The following is a 19,672-nucleotide window of genomic DNA, read 5'->3' as shown; positions in this document are numbered from 1 at the left end:
CTTTCTAAGCGTTTCAAGTTTATATGGCCTGATCGACAATGCCACAGATAGGTGAGATCTGAATCATCCTTTTTGGCCTTTTTGGTATTTATGTTATATACTTGTTTGTCGTGATCTAATAAATAAAGTCCATTGACTAATCTAGCAGATCCATAAAACATCTCTTTAAAATAAAACGAAAACCTATTGTCTTTTATTAAAAAGGAAAATCCCTTAGCATCTAAGCAAGAAACTGAAATGATGTTTTTAGTAAGACTTGGAACATGGAAACACTCTTCCAGTTCCAAAACTAGCCCGAAGGGCAACGACAAATAATAAGTTCCTACAGCTAATGCAGCAATCCGTGCTCCATTTCCCACTCGTAGGTCGACTTCACCCTTGCTTAACTTTCTACTTCTTCTTAGTCCCTGTGGATTGGAACATAAGTGTGAGCCACAACCTGTATCTAATACCCAAGAAGTTGAATTAGCAAGTATACAGTCTATAATGAAAATACCTGAAGATGGAACGACTGTTCCGTTCTTCTGATCTTCCTTTAGCTTTGGACATTCTCTTTTGTAATGGCCTATTCCATCACAATAAAGACAGCTTGATGTGGACTTGTCCTGCTTTGATTTAGCATCGCCCTTGGACTTTCCACTTTTCTTGAACGGTCTCCTTCTAGCCTTGAGTAAATCTTTGGCTTCACAGTCCAGTATTATTTCAGCCTTTCTGACAAGGTGAACAAATTCTGCAACTGTTTCTTCTCTTGGTTCACTTAGGTATAGTTGCTTGAAGCGACCAAACCCACTGTGTAGTGAATTGAGCAAGATAGAGACTGCCATCCTTTCGCTTATTGGTGTTCCTAGTAGACTTAGGCGATCAAAGTATGAACGCATAAGATCCACATGGAACCTCAGTGGGTCGCCTACCCTCTGTTTAGTGCGAAGGAGCTGAACATGTGTTTCTTGGACTTCCATCCTATAACACCTGTTGGGAGAACTAACCTTTAGACCAGACATTGATTCAATCAACTCATGGACGTTCAGGTCCCTGTCCTCCGTGCTTCCACGACAGATATCCCTCAGATTCTTGATGAGCGTAAAAGGTTCATAGGCTACAAACCTTCTAGCCCAATCATCAGGGATATTGTTCAGCATGAGACTCATAACCTTTTTGAGATCCGCATCCCAGGCGTAAAATCTCTCAGGGGTCATGTCTCTGGCATAGTAGCTTGGCATGGGATGTGATAGTACATACTCAAGTCCATTGAGTTTGAAAATTTCAACTAGCTTAGCTTCCCATCCAAGAAAATTTGCCAGGTTCAGCTTGACCATAAGCTCAGAACCCATGATGATGTTTTGATTGTTGTTTGCCATATTTAAAACTACAATTGAAAAGAATAAACAAATAAATAACCATTCACAGTTCCTCTTAATAAACTTAAATTCTAGCATACATGCATAATTTAATGTTCATTAAGCATTTTATTCAAGTTATGTGTTCCGGCAGGTGTGAATAAAATGATTCCAAGATCCTAAAATCATTGAAGAACTAAGCACAGTTTGTCGACTTAATCCTAAAACATCTTAGGTAAGCAAAAGCCTTTTGCTAATAGTCTAGAAACTATTCTTGGTTGATAGGTACGTCTAAGAACTTATTAGGTAAACCTATCGATTTTGCCACGACATAAAAGGACTCCTTACTTATATCGTTGAGTTTCACCAAAACTAACATGTACTCACAATTATTTGTGTACCTTGCCCCTTTAGGACCAATAAGTAACACCTCGCTGAGCGAAAACTATTACTAGATTGATGTAAAGGATATCCAAGCAAGTGTATATTTTGGCATGGCACCTTTTAACTCAATTTTTAAGTTTGGAACTTAAGGCTCTTACTATGTTGGTTAGATTTTAAGTGAACTAAAATCCTTAATCATGCAACATAATCAAGCTTTTGATCTCATGCATTTTAAGACATATTTAAAAGCAATAAATAACTTAAAACATGCATAAGATAAATGTGATCTAGTATGGCCCGACTTCATCTTGAAGCTTTAACTTCAAAGTCCTTCTTGAAAATCTCCGTGGGAGGCACCATTTTCTTCAAATAGGATAAGCTATAATTAAAAACTAATTACAACTATTTGATGGTAAGCAGACCATATTTGAATTGAAAAACAACTTTGGTACTTTAGACCAATTACATTCAAATTAATGGTACGCAGACCATATTTTCTATCCTATTTGGGCCATACTAGTCACTTCATAAACTGCAAAACAGTACATATACAATATATACCATTCACCCATTCATTATCATGAATGGCCCACATAGCTGGTTAGTAAAACACATTATGCATCACATAAACATTTGCAGCAATTAATCAAGGGCACCAATAATCTACAAATTATTCAGTCCTTATTAATTCTAATCAAGTTGTTTTAACCTTAAGGATTTGTAGACCTAATCAAGAGTTTATGACTAAAAAGGGCTCCCATTTAAACCAATAAATTCATATGCTTTACTAATTTTAAACATAAAAATGTATTTCTAGTCTAACCGGAAACATACAAATTTAATTAAAATTTAAAGCTCATATAAATTTATAATTGAATCCAAAAAGTTTAATTTAATTTCAGTCATATTTAAATTAATTCATGATTTTAATTTTAGTAAAATAATTAGAATAAATAAAATTTATTATAATTACAATATTCAAAATTAAAATCCAAGAAAATAATTTAAATTATTAATTTTAAAATTAATTAAAATTACGTAAACTGAAAATTTCAAATTAAAATTTCAAAACGATCTAATCGCTACGCAACAATCCCACGCAACGCACACCCATGGGCCACACGCACACAGCCATCGCTGGCCATGTGCGCGCAGCCCATGCGCTGCGTCGCATCGCTGCTGCTCACCATCGCAAGGCATCACGCGAGCTGGTGCTCGCTGCGCGCGCCAGCGCTCGACGCAACAAGCATGCTGCCGCAGCCCATCGCTGGGCGCAGCGCTCGTCGCACGTCGCAACAAGCAAGCTGCTCGTCATCGCTGGGCGCAGCGCTCGTCGCACGTCGCAACAAGCACGCTGCACGCCATCGCTGGGCGCAGCGCTTGTCGCACGCACAATAGCGCTCGCTGCGCACGAGCGATCGATGCTGGGCGTAGCACTCGTGGCACGCGAGCTTGCGCTCGCTACGCGCGAGGCTCCGCACGCTTGCGCGAGGCAGTGCGCGCTGTGGCGCAGCTCGCTTGCTGCCCACACGCGACTGCTCGTGCCTTGCTCTCGCCCTCGCCCATTCGCCCATTGCACACAGCCCACGACACAAGGCAGGGCTGCTGCCTTGTGCTCGTGCACCATGGCCTTGCTCATTGCATTCGTACCGCATGGGCGACGAGCTCCCTTGCTCGTCGTCACATGCCCGCACTATACAACACCCCTTAAGGGTAACACGTAGCGTCCATTGCTTTGTGCGTGCAAGTTATATGAGCGAATCGCATAAAAATTTAAAATTTATATTCAAAATTAATGACAAATTAATAAATAATATTAATTTCATAATTTTAGGGCGAAAAAATCGAAAATTTATTATTTAATTGATTTCCGATTAACATGGATTCAAGTCTAGGTCATAAAAATTTAAAATTTAACATAAATTTACAATTTTTATGGTGGTTTTTAATCATAGGTATCTAATTAAATTATAACTAATTATGAAAATCAAATTAATTCTAAATTATTCCAATTTTCAACAAATTAATCATAATTACAAATTAGATTGCATAATTAACAAGGCTAGACATTCAAACTTGTTAAACATATACAGTAGGTCAATCAAAAATTCAAGATTTATCAACAAGAATCGCAAATATTTAATTTAACATCTTAAATTTACGAAATTTTGCATTCGAAAAACTAAAACCTCCGAAAAGTCATAGTTAGGCTTCGAATTTGAGAATTCTGGGTTCGGCCGAAAACCACTATTTTTGTCAAAATTTTAGAATGCCTTTTACATGCGGAATTGACACAAAAATCACTCGATTTGGATGAGTAACGAAGAAACTGCCGAAAAACTGCGTAAGTATAATTAAATAAACGCAATTTGCAATTAATTAACAATTACAAAAATTAATCACCCCTTTTAATTCTTGCAAATTTGCAATATTTAACCATGTTCATGCAATTTAGATTATGAAAATAATAAGAGGCTCGTGATACCACTGTTAGGTTATGATACATATGACAATTCATAAATCATGCGGAAAAACCATAAAGCCAGGAAAGCATATTATTTACACATAATCATTTAGCATAGTTTAGATGCATACACTTTGTTGCGTGCCTTCCCTAGCTGCGCCCGAACCGAACAAGAACAAGTCTTTAGGACTCCAAGTGTCGTCCCTCCGTAGATAGTCCACAGCACGTCCGGATTCGCCTTAAGCTTGACCAACTAGGATCGCCCTTAAGGTACTTAGAATTTTCGGCTAGTATAGGCAATTGTATGACTGAATTTTTGCTCTCAAAAACCACTTTGAATACTTGAATACTCTATACAAAATAATGACCCTAGGTCTTTATTTATAGAGGTATGGAAAGGGAATCGTTATCCTATTAGGATACGAATTAATTAAACTAGAATCCTAATAGAATTCTTTATTTAATTAATTCATCCTTTTAGGTTTAGGACTTTAATCATATGTCAAAACCTGATAGCTTTAGGATTCGTATAGCACACAAACACACACACGCACGCACAGCAGCCCACGAGGGGCGCCATGCGCGCGCGCGCAGCCCGCGAGCTCGCAGCCCATTGCCACGAGGCCCACACGCTGCCGCAGCGTTGGCGCGCGCTGGGCCTGCCTTGCGGTGGGCCTGGCGCAGCCTTGGCTGGTGCGTTGTGGCGCGCTGGCTTGCTGGGCGATGGCCCGGCTTCGTGCTGGGCCTTCGTCCGGCAGGCCTCGTCCGATGCTAATTCGTACGATACGCTTCCGATTAATTTCCCGATTCCGGAATTCATTTCCGATACGAACAATATTTAATATTTCCGATTCCAGAATTAATTTCCGTTTCGAACAAATATTTAATATTTCCGTTTCCGGAATTATTTTCCGATTCCGATAATATTTCCGATTCTGACAATATTTCCGTTTCCGGCAATATTTCCGATTCCGGCAATATTTCCATTTCCGATAATATTTTCCGATACGTACCATGTTTCCGTTTCCGGCAACATCTACGACTTGGATAATATTTATATTTCCGATACGATCCATATTTCCGTTTCCGGCAATATCATTGTTTCCGGAGCATTCATTTCTTGCCTGTGACGATCTCAGCTCCCACTGAAACCAAGATCCGTCGATTCCGAATATCCATAAATGGAGTATTTAATGCCATTAAATACTTGATCCGTTTACGTACTATTTGTGTGACCCTACGGGTTCAGTCAAGAGTAAGCTGTGGATTAATATCATTAATTCCACTTGAACTGAAGCGGCCTCTAGCTAGGCATTCAGCTCACTTGATCTTACTGAATTATTAACTTGTTAATTAATACTGAACCGCACTTATTAGACTTAACATAGAATGCATACTTGGACCAAGGGCATTATTTCCTTCACATTGTTGCACTGATTAGATGTTTATAATAGAGATGTTTAATTTTTCTTTAGATGACTTTGTGTGTAATTTTTTTATCTATTACTTATTAAATGTAATAATACAATTTCAGTTTTCATATATACTCTCGCACGCATCATTTACATATTTACATACTACGTATAAGACTATCTATACTAATACATTAAAAGACGTTCTTAAAACGTATACGTGTCACGTATACCTTTCCTTAGTACGCCACGTCACCACTAATCAGCATCATGACATGTCATTGACAACCAAAAAACATGCAAGCAAGGATCGAACACCAGACCTCTTTGTTAAAAGTTTAACATCCAACCATCTTAACCAACTATAATTTGTGTTATATATTCTATATAAACATTTATGATCTTTTTACAATAAATAACAAATTGAATAGAAGTGAATGTAAAAAAAGGAAATGATTATTCAATTTATAAATGTACAGTTATTACTTTTCTAGACTAAGCCTCAAAAAAAAACAAAAAAAAAAACTCAGGGTAATAGAACGTAATAACGAGTAAGTGGTTGAATAATTATAGAACATATTACATGCACTCGGGGTAATAGAGCGTGGAGTTTCAGCTTGGGAAGGTTGTTAATCGGTAGCTAATCTTGTGTGTAACCCCATAGTTCTATGACGACCCATCATCTACATGGACACATATTTACAACAAATAAATCCGAATAAAAGTAAAAACCCGGGGCAACGCCCGGGCCACACACTAGTTTTAATTTATTGGAAGACACTATTTGCTTCAAATTAGTTTGTGTTGCATATTATTATTAACCCAGTAGTGTTTGGGCCTCAAACCTTTAAACGTTCACTTTCATATTGAACCCAAAGCCCAAGTTAGACCATTGGGCAAAGGGCATGGACCGTATGGTGCAACAGTCTACTGTATTCAGTTCAGCAGGGTGTTACAAAAAATTGTTCCCTTTAGTTCTAAAAGAGGTCCGTTTTATTGTTTATATATAACTGTTCTTAAGGGTGAGTTTATCCCAAATCTTAAGGTGATTCTTGAGATGAGTCTCGAGTGTAACTTTTAGGATAATGTGGCAAAAGATTACAACAAGTCTTGAAGTGAGTTTGAAATCCAAGACTCACTCAAGACTTAATTTTTTCTCCAACCAAATCAAATTATACCATCATCGTACTTTATTCTATTTAATTATTTTTTTAAGAGCTTAGTTGAATCTCAGACGAGTCTTAGGATAGCGTGTAAAAATAAGATGAGTCTTGTATGAGTCTGAATAATGAAAAAATAGTAAAAAAAATACTAGAAAGCTAATGTGACATAGTCCGATGATAGGAGTTGAGTCTAGGGGAAAAAGTTGAAATTATTGAGTATTTCGGTTTTTCATAAGCACTTCAAAATTTTGTGTGGCTAAAGTAGAGCTGATCAACGATGGCCCGACCCGAAAAATACCGGGTTTTGGGCAGCCTTTTTAGGCCCGGTTTTCGGGACCGGCCCGGCCCGAACTTTTAAAAAAATTGCGGGCCTTGGACAACGTAAAACAACAATTTTAGTTATAAATTTGGCCTGACCCGAAAATGGCTCGAAAAGCCCGCTATTTTTTGCCCGAAATAGCGGGTTTTGGGCACAAAAAATCGGCCCGAAGTTTGACTCGGCCCGACATAATGGCCAGATTTTTATGCCCTTGGCCCGGCCCGGCTTTTGATCAGGTCTAGGCTAAAGTAATCATGCCCGCTTCTTAAAAGTGTTTTTCTAAAAAAAAAATCGGGAAAAAAAAAAAAAAAAGCCTAATGCCAACCACCGCGTGGCAACTTGGGTGGACATCAGGTCTTATGTATATAAAAGTTTGTATAATAGTTTAATGCATATTATACATGAAGCGAATCCAATAAAATCACACATTAGGATATTTTTTTTCTTAATTATATATTTAAAAAAAACTCACATACGTTATACATAAATATAAATAAAATAAGAACAAAGAAACAAAGGAAGTATGAATAAAATAAAAAGTGCATTCATTATGAGATAATTATGAATTAATGAGTTTGGTTAATGCATGAAACTTCTTACAAATCTGATGTCATGCAGAAAACTTAAGATTAATTACCATGATTCACATTCTTAATTGGAATATCATGGGGTTGGAATAATAAGGGAATGATACTTTGGTTCACGTCATTTGTGGGTTAAAGTTAAACTTTCAAGTTAAGACTTTAGAGTCCAAAAAGTTGACTACGGTGTGGTGGTAACTAAAAGACAAAGAAATTGCAATTTTTTGCTTTTCATATTGTTAAACAGCTCATAGAAATTACATGGATGAAAATTAATCTCATATCAAATGACAAAGAAAAGATACTAAGCAAACCATCTGATCGAAAGAAAAAACGACGAAGACAACAAAGAGAATATTGAGTATACTGTATACCTGTTAAAATCGACCGAAAAATAAGTGTAATCTGAAACCCGGTTTTATCGAACCCAAATAACTCGACAATACTGAACCCGTTTTTGTATTTATAATATCCAAAGAGATTATGAGAATTTTAAACGCAATAAATACATTATTGTTAGGTATAAATGTATAATATGATTTTTGTTTTGACTTACATGTTAAGGTTGAACATATAAATTCATATATGATAGTACTTTGTTATTGTGTGGCATAATTTGCGCATTTAATTGAGACGTGGTACGCTAATTAATAAACGAATAACAAACGTTTTAGAATCTCTCTACCTGCTAGGTCAACTCGAATCCGAAGTCTCTCGGATCATAAACAAGCGTTTTCCATCTTGAACCCAAGAGTGACCTAGCTATCCGAATTAACCCGATCTAGAAAATAATTTATTATAACCCGATCTGACCTACTTAACAAGGTTGAGACAATTTTTTTCTCAAATTGGCATCGTCTTTTTCAAAGTTTACCCATTCTTTCGAGAATGAAAATAACTCTAATCGAGAGTGCTAATGTGATGGGGTTTCCAAGAGGTTAATCAACGAATAACAAACGTTTTAGAATCTCATGGTGGCAAAAGAAAGCTCCTATTTTTCCATGTCGAATTGATTTTCGTCTTTTGACCCCTTCACTTCCCTCATCATCCGCAAATATGAGTTAGCTAGGTTAACGCTCCACGAGTACTCCCTCCGTCCCGAAATACTCGCAACGGTTTGACTGGACATACTTGCCAATGCACAACTTTGACCGTCAATATCTTCAATTATATATTTTAAAAACTTATAAAATATTAATATTTTGAAAATATATATTAAGATGAAGCCAACAATATATTATATGCTAACACTTATTTTCATATAATACAAATAAAATATGGTCAAAGTGAATTATGTGAATAATGCAAAAAAGTCAAACCGTTGCAAATATTCCGGAACAAAGAGAGTATTTAACTTTATTTTCTTTCCTTTAAAAAAAAAAAAAAAACTTTCTCTTTGAGCTCTTGTGATCACCGTTGTAAATCTATTGGTAGGTTGTTCCTAAACGTCCGTTTGGAGATCACGGACTTTTAGAAGCAACCTATCGCTTCACTCACTAAAGACTCAGATTCAGGTAGTCAGGTTCAATTTGAATATTGGAAATGGCTCAAATACTAACTCCGTGACCTCCAACTTCCCAACTCCAGTTCGTTCCAAAATATGACATGACCATTTTCAATTCTGAGTAATAAAATAAGTATTCTAATCGTACTTGTATTTCCAACACAAGCCCCAAACCAAACCCTATGTTACCCCCACCATGTGACCCCCCCTATTCCCCTAACAATGTCAATCCCTTCCATAGGGCTGGTAAAAGTCCATACACGTTAAGAAAAAAATACGAACATGACACGAAAAATGTGTGAAATTCGTTTAATTAAACGGGTCCACAATTTCACATACACGCTACATTTAATTAAAATAGATCAAATTAGAACAAGATTCACAACACTAAATTAACCCACTTTTAAGATGGGTAGCTGTTTCAACACAACACTAAATTAACGCGACTTAAACCAACACAGACACACACAAAAAAAATTAAAAAATAAGCACGAGACTGTTAAATACGGGCCTGGGCCGCGCCCGTCATCAAGAAAGAGAGCCCACTTAACAAGTCCAAAAGAGGTTCCACCTTAAAACCATATGGCAATAAGAGGAGTAACCCTTGACCTTATTAAGTGTTTAACTCTCTTCTCTTTTTATCAATGTGGGACTCTCACATGTGATGTTTCATGGGTCAGATCTTAACAGAGCTAGACTGAATACAAAAAACCGGATAGCATCAAAGGCTTCCAACCTGTTATAACGGGCCAACACAATCCGTATCATTTTTTTGACTATGTAAGACATGGACCTTAGTAGACTAACACCTATCACAAATTAACTAGTCCAGTTGTACTTGTCTTCGTTTGAGTCATTTCTAAGCATTTTACATTGATAAGGCTCGATCATGTGAGTTCCAAATCATATACTTTAGTTACAACCTGAGTCACTTGACGACTATACATGTCTTCATTTGAGTCATTTCTAAGCATTTTACAATTGATAGGGTTCGACCATGTGAGCTCCAAATCATATGTTAGTTACAACCTGAGTCACTTGACAACTATACATATCTTCATTTGAGTCATTTTTAAGCAATTTAAAATTAATAGGGCTCGACCATGTGACCTCCAAATCATATGTTAGTTACAACGTGAGTCACTTGACAACTATAGATGTTTTCGTTTGAATCATTTTTGAATTTTTTACTATAGATGTTTTCGTTTGAATCATTTTTGAATTTTTTTTATAATTGATAGGGTTAAGCAATTTCCCAAACAAGAAACAACAAATACGCAGTACGAGTACACTTCTTCTCCCACAAAAACAAAATTTCCCACCTCAAAAGTATACTCTTCCCACCTCAGTCAGTCCCCACACCCCACTGTCTCTGGTTCACAGTTTCACACCCTCCTAGTCCTCCCCCTTCCATGGCATTACCATCACAACCCCTTCTTTCTCTCTCCTAACTCTCAAACCCCACTTACCTAACTTCCTTCCAATGCACTCTCTCATCTCCATCTCCTACCTCTTCTTCTTCATCTTCTTCCTCCTCCTTTCTCTCTCCTCCCAAACCCAACCACTCCCCCCAAACGACGCAGCCTCCCTACTCTCCTTCAAAACCAAAGCAGACCTCGACAACAAACTCCTCTTCACCCTCCACGAACACTTCGACTACTGTCAATGGCAAGGCGTCAAATGCCAACAAGGCCGCGTCGTCCGCTTCTCCCTCCCTAACTACTCCCTTCGCGGCGTTTTCCCACCCAACACCCTCACCGCTCTCGACCAACTCCGCGTCCTCGTCCTCCGCAACAACTCCCTCTACGGTCCTCTTCCGCCCGACCTCCACTCTCTCTCCAACCTCCGTTCACTCCTCATCGACCACAACTCCTTCTCTTATTCACTCCCTCCCTCCATTTTCTCTCTCTACAAACTCCGCGTACTCGACCTCTCCTTCAACAACTTCTCCTCCACTCTCTCTCCTCTCTTCCTCCACCTCGACCGGCTCACTTCGCTCAAGCTTCAGTTTAACCGCTTCAATGGCAGTCTCCCGCCGTTCAACCAGTCTGCTTTGGTTTTCTTCAATGTCTCTGGGAATAACTTATCCGGGAAGATTCCTGACACCTCCACACTCTCTCAGTTCGCTTCCTCTGCGTTTTCGTTGAACCCTGGTTTATGCGGCGATATTGTTAATAAACCCTGCGATTCTCGCTCTCCTTTCTTCGATCCTTCCTCCGCCACGAACCAGCCGTCGTCGACTCCTCCGAATTCGCCGGATGAATCATCCGCGTCTTTCCTATCTCCTCCGACAATCAAATCATCGCATCGCAAAAGGACGTTGATGATTCTAGGGTTTTCCTTCGGAGGTCTGCTGTTAATCTCTTCATTGTTGCTGTTCATGTTAGTAGCAGCGAGGAAGAAGACGACGGAAACGACAACAACAACAACGACGAGAAAGGATTACAACGCAAACACTCAATCGTCTGCAACAAGCGAGGTGATGACTGAACCAGAAGTAATTAGAGTTCGGTTTGATTCACAAAGCAATGAATTGAAGGAGAAATGTAAGGAGCTGGTTGAAGGTGGAGGAATGGGTGGAATGAGGAGAGAGAAGAGCGGGAATCTGGTGTTTTGCATTGGAGAAGCGAAACTGTACACCTTAGAACAGCTGATGAGAGGATCGGCTGAGATGTTAGGAAGAGGAACAATGGGGACCACTTACAAAGCAAAGCTGGATAATCAGCTAATCGTGACCGTTAAAAGGCTTGATGCGATAAAGATGAGTGGTGTTAACGGTGAGATGTTTGAGCGGCTCATGGAAATAGTTGGAGCTATGCGACACCCGAATTTAGTCCCTGTTAGAGCTTATTTTCAAGCTAAGGAAGAAAGGTTGATTATTTATGATTATCAGCCCAATGGCAGTGTCTTCAACCTTATTCATGGTATGACCTCTTAATTCTTTTTCTTTCTTTTATTTATTTTTATGTGACATGGTTTATTCCTTTCATTTATGAAGTATTTTATATGTTTAACCTTGTCTTGCCCTGTTGGAATTTTACTATAAATTTGCTGTAATGCGAATAAGATACGGGGTCACGGATTCACGTCTCTCGGGGTGGGTGCTAAAATCGAGGTTTTCTAGACGTCTATAAAGTGGCTTGTAATAAAATTGAACACGAGTTACTTGCGTCCATTTTGACACAAATACTTTTGACATAGACTTAATCACTCGTAACATAGTCGATTATTGTTTCTTGACAAGAAAGGTAGTACAACATTTTGACATTTGAGAATGTAAATTGAGGTTAACCCTTACCCAACAATAACTAAAATATGACAATTATTTTTGTAAAGCAAGTCAAAATGAAATTAGTCACTTAGTTTTAAAGTTATGGAATCATTATCACTTCATGCAGACCTATTTACATTAGTGTTTAGGTGGCTTTCCATACCAGAAATAAAAATAAAAATTTCAAAAAGTTCTTATTTAATTGCTTAAATAATTTCCATTTTGTATGCAGTTAAAAATGTGTCATAATGCTTCCCTTAGTTGCTTAAATTGTTTATGGAGTTCAAACGATGTCATTGGCTTGATACAATATAAAATTCTCAAAGGTAACACGGGTGAATGGGATTTCTCGTACTCCATGACCATAACCATAAAGTCATAACATTGAAAGTTGAGAAAGTTAAAATAGTTGGGTGAGGGGTGATAAACTGTGAGAGTGACTGACAATAGTGTTTATGGTGTTTTGATTAGAAACTCGTGAATATCACTGCTTTGTTCCGTTGATCACGCTACTCTTTTCGACTTATTAGTCAACTGAATTACAAGATTTTAATAAATAAATATATTACGAATTATATATTTGTTTTTCTATATGCGTTTATTTTGGGGGAACCACTCCCATCTGTATTGAAGCTTGGGTTGTTGAGGTGAGATAAACAATGGTGTACAATCCCTTCAAATAAAATTCAGTTTGATAGAATCTGTGGGTGTGTTGATTGTAGAGTGATTGACAATATTTTTATGTGATGTGGCTTATTCCATTCATTTTCCTTTTATATGTTTATCCTTGTCTTAGACGGTTGGAATTACTATAAATTTGCTCTAATGTGAATAAGATACGGAGTACTTAGGAAATTACTACTAATACCAAAAAAAGACATGAAACAGGGCCTTCATCATCACCCACGAGAGCACCACCGAATTCACCTCCATTACGGAAGAGACGTTCAAACATGGTTAAAACCAGCTAAAATTGCTTCGTATGTCGAAATGATTTCATGCACCGTCATTTCTGCGTTGATTCTGGCCTTTGTTGCTATGTCAATAGTTCCATAACACATATGAGCACCCCTAAAAAGAGGAGCATTTGTCCTCATGGTCAACCATGCATATATATCCCAGTGTGGTCTCCCATATTAGGCAGATAGTGAGTTCTCCCATGCCCTGTCACATCAAACTAACTTTCTGCAGCAGACTCAAAGTTTTCTGCCGCCCGTCAAATTCAATGAAGGCATAGCCTAAGAAACCATCCTGGACCATTGAACCTTCACCTTGCTTACCTTGAATCCAACGCGGATGAGAAAACTTTTAAGCCAAGAAAGGCTTCTCGTAGTTGGCTTCCCTTGAATGTACTCTATTGAAAGATTTCTCATTACCACGGTATAAGGATGAACGTATTCGAGATTGGAAGTCATTTTTTATCTTGGACAAGAATTAGAGGGGAAAGGACAAAAATGGGTGGTGGTTTGTAGAGTGAAAGGGAAGTGATGGAGAATGGAAAGAAAAGCAGACCTCCATTTATACATGGTGAATTTGTTCCCACTGTTGCATACACTGGTTACTAATGTCTTTTCATGAATTGAATGTACTATTTCTATGCGCGGTAGTTTCCTGAGTCATTTTCCACTGTTTGCATGCATGGTAATTACCTAAATCTTGTCATGTTTCGTTTTCCAATCGTCGCTGACTACATTCAGCAAATACTGAAAAGTATATTAAAAAACAATGCGTTTGTCCCAAATGCTTAACAAAACCGGAACTTCTAAGGTAAACAAAAGCATTAAGGGCAATCTCTTAGGTAACTACCATGCATGAATTGACCATCAATGCATGAAAAGACCTTGGTAAAGTCCTTGGTAACTTTTCAGTGCTTGCTAAAAGTAGTCAGCGATTGTTGGGACGAAATCATGACAAGGTTTAGGTAACTACCATGCATGCAAACAGTGAGAAATGACTCGGGTAACTACCATGCATATAAATAGTGTATTCAATGCATGAAAAGACCTTGGTAACCAGTGTATGCAAACAGTGCTGAGTAAATATAGAGGTCTGTTTTTCTCCATTGTCCATCACTTCTCTTTCTTTCTCTCTACAAACCTCCACCGTTTTATAAAAAGTGGCTTCTAATCTCAAATACGGTCATCCTTATACGGTTGTAATGAGAAATCTGCCAAGTAGAGTGTACATTCAAGGAAAGCAAGTCAACTAGCAGAAGTCTTACTTGACTTAAATATCGTCGGTGAAGTTTCCCGGCCTCAGGCAGAGGAGAGGGGAAAGAAATTAGTCAAAACCCCTAAGTTAACAAAACCTTAACAAAAATAAAAACTGATTTTATATTTTCTAAATTGATTTAATTAATTTTTGAATTATAAAAGGTAAAAGAAATTAATTTATGTGGCTAGAATTAATTTCACTATGGTGGTTATCACTTTGATGGATCACCTTAGAATTTTCACGTTGTGTACTCACAAAATAAAACATTGTAAGCGGGTAAATTGCAGTGGAACAGATGAGGGCATAATTGTGAAAAAAAACCTTTGGCAGAAATGGAATAAAATTAAATTGTAATGTTTCTTTGTGAAACCAATTAAAATTGAAAGCCTTAAGATCGATATAAAACGGAGGTAGTATAAATCTATCAACTTATCCGTTTTTAACTTGATAGTTGATTGAATTCCTCCAGTTAGAAATTCATCGAATACTTGTAATCTTAACGGGCATACTTGTCTTATTTGCATTTTTTTTTAACCTTAAATCTAACAGGTGTATGATACATTCTAATGTATGCGGATCTCATTTTTGTTCACGGCCTTATAAAGCTTGTGTGTAATCATCTCTTCCGCATTCCTCTTTTAGACATGAAATGCGTTGCTCTAAAACGTAGTTGAACTATGGGTTACTCCTCGTTATCCAATTAACCTGTTTTTGGAAACATCTGTTCTGCTCTTCTTCATTTGTCCCAAAAATAATTCAGAAGATGTTTAACAATGTGGGATGAATTGTTTAATGTATAACCGAAGTTGTGATATGTTAGGACCACTGCCTTAGAAACAAAATTGGCTCCCCCTAAGATTTCACACAGCTATTTCCCTAATATGCACTCAAATAATGGAAATTAGGAACTCATATAATGCTCAGAACTAGAGAGGGAAATATCAGTAAAGAAGAGAGGAAGAAGATGATTTTTCTGTGTCATTTTATGAACAACAATATACTTCCTCCGTCTTTTAATACTCGCAACGTTTGGACTTTTGCCACTATTCATATAATCTACTTTGACTATTCTTAGTGTTTTTTATATAAGATAAAACATAGTCATGTGGGATTTTGTTAGATTCGTCTCAATGTATATTTTCAAAATATCAACTTTTTATAATTTTTGCATAAAGAGAATTTTAAGATATAAATGATCAAAGTTGTGCATTGACATGCGTGAAACTAACAAACGTTGCGAGTATTAAAAGACGGAGGAAGTATCTTCTATAATATATATACATTTTTCTCTTATCTTACTTTCATTAATTCCACTTTCTCTTCCTTGTTTTCATTTTGGGACTAAGACTTTTGTTGTTGTTGTTGTTGTTGTTGTTGTTGTTGTTGTTGTTGTTGTTGTTGTTGTTGTTGTTGTTGTTGTTGTTGATGATATTCACAGCCATATAGTTTGTGTTGGTAACACAGATAATGGGAAACATTATAGATTAAACTCCTTGACTTAAGTTCTCTGTTTTTTATTGGGTCTTTTATCATTCTACTTTCATGGATAACAGCAGTAGTAGAATGTTGCTGCTGATATTGTGATATGCATATACCTTGGTTTTTTCTTGAGACAGGTGTCAGATATCTTTGTTATTTCTTTTACTCTTCATTGTTTGTTATAAATGACTGGAAAATTCTTTCAGGGTCAAGATCAACGCGGGCAAAACCTCTACACTGGACATCTTGTTTAAAGATAGCTGAGGACGTAGCTCAGGGCCTTGCTTACATCCACCAAGCATCCAAATTCATCCATGGAAATCTCAAAGCCTCTAATGTCCTTTTAGGCACAGACTTCGAGGCATGCCTGACAGATTGCTGTCTTGCTGCACTATCAGTATCTTCTGATGATGAAGATCCCGATTCAGCAAGATACAGAGGCCCCGAGGCCCGGAATTCAGCCCGGAAAGCGACCCCTAAGACAGATGTTTATGCTTTTGGTGTTCTTGTGCTAGAGCTTCTTTCGTGTAAACCCCCGTCTCACCATCCGTTCCTCGCTCCTCATGATATGCTTGATTGGGTGAAGTCAATGAGGGGTGATGATGACTGCTTTGAAGACAACCACTTAGCAATGCTTGTTGAGGTGGCTAGTTTATGCAGTTTGACATCTCCCGAACAAAGGCCGCCAATGTGGCAAGTGTTGAAGATGATACAGAAAATAAAGGCCTGTGTTGGGGCCGAAGATGCTGTTGATTCCACAACAGGATATTCATAGTGTTGGAAACCCTCCGTTTTATTAGGTGAAGTTGTGAATCAACTGGGGAAAACAGACTGAACTTTTATTGAGACGAGAAGAAAGGTGCATTTTTGTTAACTGAAGGATCGCACCAATCACTTTTGAGCGGATTAAAGGCTACAATAGTAAGATGGTTATGACTTATGAGAACTGACATCCAAAGTCTGGTATGTATTTTTTTGCTAATTGCAATGTTAAGGTTATTAATGGCTTAAATAATCGGGATATATCAAGACGTTTTGGTGAGAAAACGAAGGGTAATCCTAGTACAAGAAGTGAACGAAAGGTTGCAAATTGCAGTGTAGTAATCCATCAATTGTCAATAACTTGAATTGTTAACTTGTAATGATTCGGGGAAACAGAAATGTAGTTCAAAAATTGTAACTTTGATTTAGAGGATGTGTATTTGACGACAAGTTATCAAGCTAGTTAGCCCTGTAAGATTGACCCATCAAAGCATCCTTCTACGTTTTGCATCTGCATTTTTCTGCATCCTTCCTTGTAAATTGTAATAATAGCTCTTGTTTATTTTCAACTAGATTTTAGCCCGTGCGATACACGGATTTTATTAAATTGTTAAGTTTAAATATATTTTTTTGATTTTGGATTAAATTTTATTTTAGGTTTATTTTTTAATTATTAGAGTGTTTGATTTTGGATGAAGTTGTATATGCGTAATATTAGTGATTAATTAATAAAAATATATACGTGTCCATTTCCGATGGAGCCAAAGATTAATTTGTTCTTTTGGATGTGGGATGAAATGGACTAAATCAAAATGGCTTTTAATACCTCTTCGTTTCTTTTCCATGAAGTAGAAGATGACCGTCCCGTTGTAAGGTTGCGTACGTCCGATCCCCCCTTACCCCGCTTCTCGTGGGAGCCTCTTTGAGGCAATAGGGGTAATGATAATGAATGATATATGTGACACTCGACTTTTTTAATTCAAAAAATATTTAGAAATTTTATTTTTCATTGGCCGAAACCATTATATTTTCTACATTGCGATCTAATATTGGATTAATGTTTGATTTTAGATTGAATTTTATTTTGGATTAGTGTTTGATTTTGGATTAATTTTATTTTAGATATTTTTTCAATTGTTAGAGTGTTTGATTTTAGATGGAGTTGTATATATTAGTAATTAATTAATTTAAGAGACTTTTGTGTGAGACCGCCTCACAGGAAAGACCACCTTGTTAGCCGTCTTGCTGGCAGCCCCGTTGGCGCATGTGCTAACGTCATGCTGACGTCAACATGTAATTTATTTATTTTAAAAAAAATTGCAAATTTTTTTTGAATTTTTTTTTTTTTTGATTTTTTTTCCAAGCTTAACTAATTGGACTTCAAGCTTAAATAATTGGACTTCAATCTTAACTAATTGGATTTCAGGCTTAACTAATTGGATTTTAGGCTTAAATTTTTTTTTTTTCGATTCGGATTTTTTTTTCGAAATTAAAATTTTCAATTTTTTTTTGGTATTAACTAAACTAGTGTAAAACCTAACTAAAAGTAAAAAATCATAACTAATTGAATAACAAAATAGTTAAGGTATAAAAATAAATAGTTAAACTTATGAGTCGAATAATTATTAATTTTAAACAAATTTATTATTAACTAAAAATCATAAAATCTTAACTAATTAATTGCAATGCTTAACTAATTGATTTCATTGCTTAACTAATTGGTTCATTGCTTAACTAATTGGTTTCGTTGCTTAACTAATTGAATCTCAAACTTAACTAATTAGTTCCAGTGGTTAACTTAATTAAATCCAGTGCTTCACTAATTGGTTGCATGGTTTAACTAATATGTTACATTACTTAACTAATTTATTACATTGTTTAATTAATTGGTTCTGAAGCTTAACTTGTTAGTTTCATTTTTAACTAATTGATTCAATTGCTTAACTAATTATTTTCAATGCTTAAAATTTTGTATCTTAACTAAAACTCTAAAATTCGTTATCTGAAACTCAAAAATACGTAACTAAAACTCAAAAAATCTTAACTAAAACCAAGAAAATCGTAACTTAAACTGGGAAAATCATAACTAATTAGTTGCAATGCTTAACTAATTGGTTTCATTGCTTAGCTAATTGGTTCAGTGCTTAACTAATTGGTTCTGTTGCATAATTAATTGGTTTCGTTGCTTAACTAATTGAATTTCAAACTTAACTAATTGGTTTCAATTGTTAACTTAATTAGTTCCAGTGCATAACTAATTGCTTCTAGTGCTTCACTAACTGATTTCAGTGCTTCACTAATTGGTTGCATGATTTAACTAATAGGTTACATTGAACTAATTTTTACGCACATTGCTTAACTAATGGATTCTGAATTGAAGCTTAACTTATTAGTTTCATTTTTTACCTGATTGATTCAATTGCTTAACTAATTGGTTTCAATGCTTATAATTTTGTATCTTAACTAAAACTCTAAAATTTGTTATCTGAAACTCAAAAATACACAGCTAAAACTCAAAACATCTTAAAACCAAGAAAATCGTAACTTAAACTAGTGAAATCATAACTAAAACTCGAAAAATCATAATTAAAGCCCTGAATTGATACTGAAAAATACGAACTAAAACTCAAAAAACCTTAACTAAGACGAAATAAAATATAACTAAAACAACAATATTCTTAACTAAAACGAAATCATCATAACTAAACCAAAATTATTCTCAATTAAAACGAATCAAACAAACAAACGCAACAAACACGCCACCAGCTATCAACAACATCGA

General features: G+C 36.4%; 1 protein-coding gene across 1 annotated transcript; it reads left to right on the top strand.

The window, feature by feature from the left end:
• Nucleotides 1–10,462: 10,462 nt before the first annotated feature.
• Nucleotides 10,463–17,536, top strand: LOC110792691 (probable inactive receptor kinase At5g67200). The gene is made up of 2 exons (XM_021997507.2): nt 10,463–12,088; nt 16,335–17,536. The coding sequence occupies exons 1-2, from the start codon at nt 10,648–10,650 to the stop codon at nt 16,901–16,903; spliced, it is 2,010 nt and encodes a 669-aa protein (XP_021853199.1). The 5' UTR covers nt 10,463–10,647; the 3' UTR covers nt 16,904–17,536.
• Nucleotides 17,537–19,672: the final 2,136 nt, after the last annotated feature.

Source organism: Spinacia oleracea, chromosome 3 (genome assembly GCF_020520425.1).
Source record: "Spinacia oleracea cultivar Varoflay chromosome 3, BTI_SOV_V1, whole genome shotgun sequence".
NCBI lineage: Eukaryota > Viridiplantae > Streptophyta > Magnoliopsida > Caryophyllales > Amaranthaceae > Spinacia > Spinacia oleracea.
This window is presented reverse-complemented; position numbering and strand designations above follow the sequence as displayed.

Bases quoted from the DNA above. Each gene is read 5' to 3' on its own strand.
- LOC110792691 (XM_021997507.2), top strand. From the start codon at position 10,648: ATGCACTCTCTCATCTCCATCTCCTACCTCTTCTTCTTCATCTTCTTC. The intron at 12,089-16,334 runs GTATGACCTCTT...AAATTCTTTCAG, and splicing joins TGTCTTCAACCTTATTCATG to GGTCAAGATCAACGCGGGCA.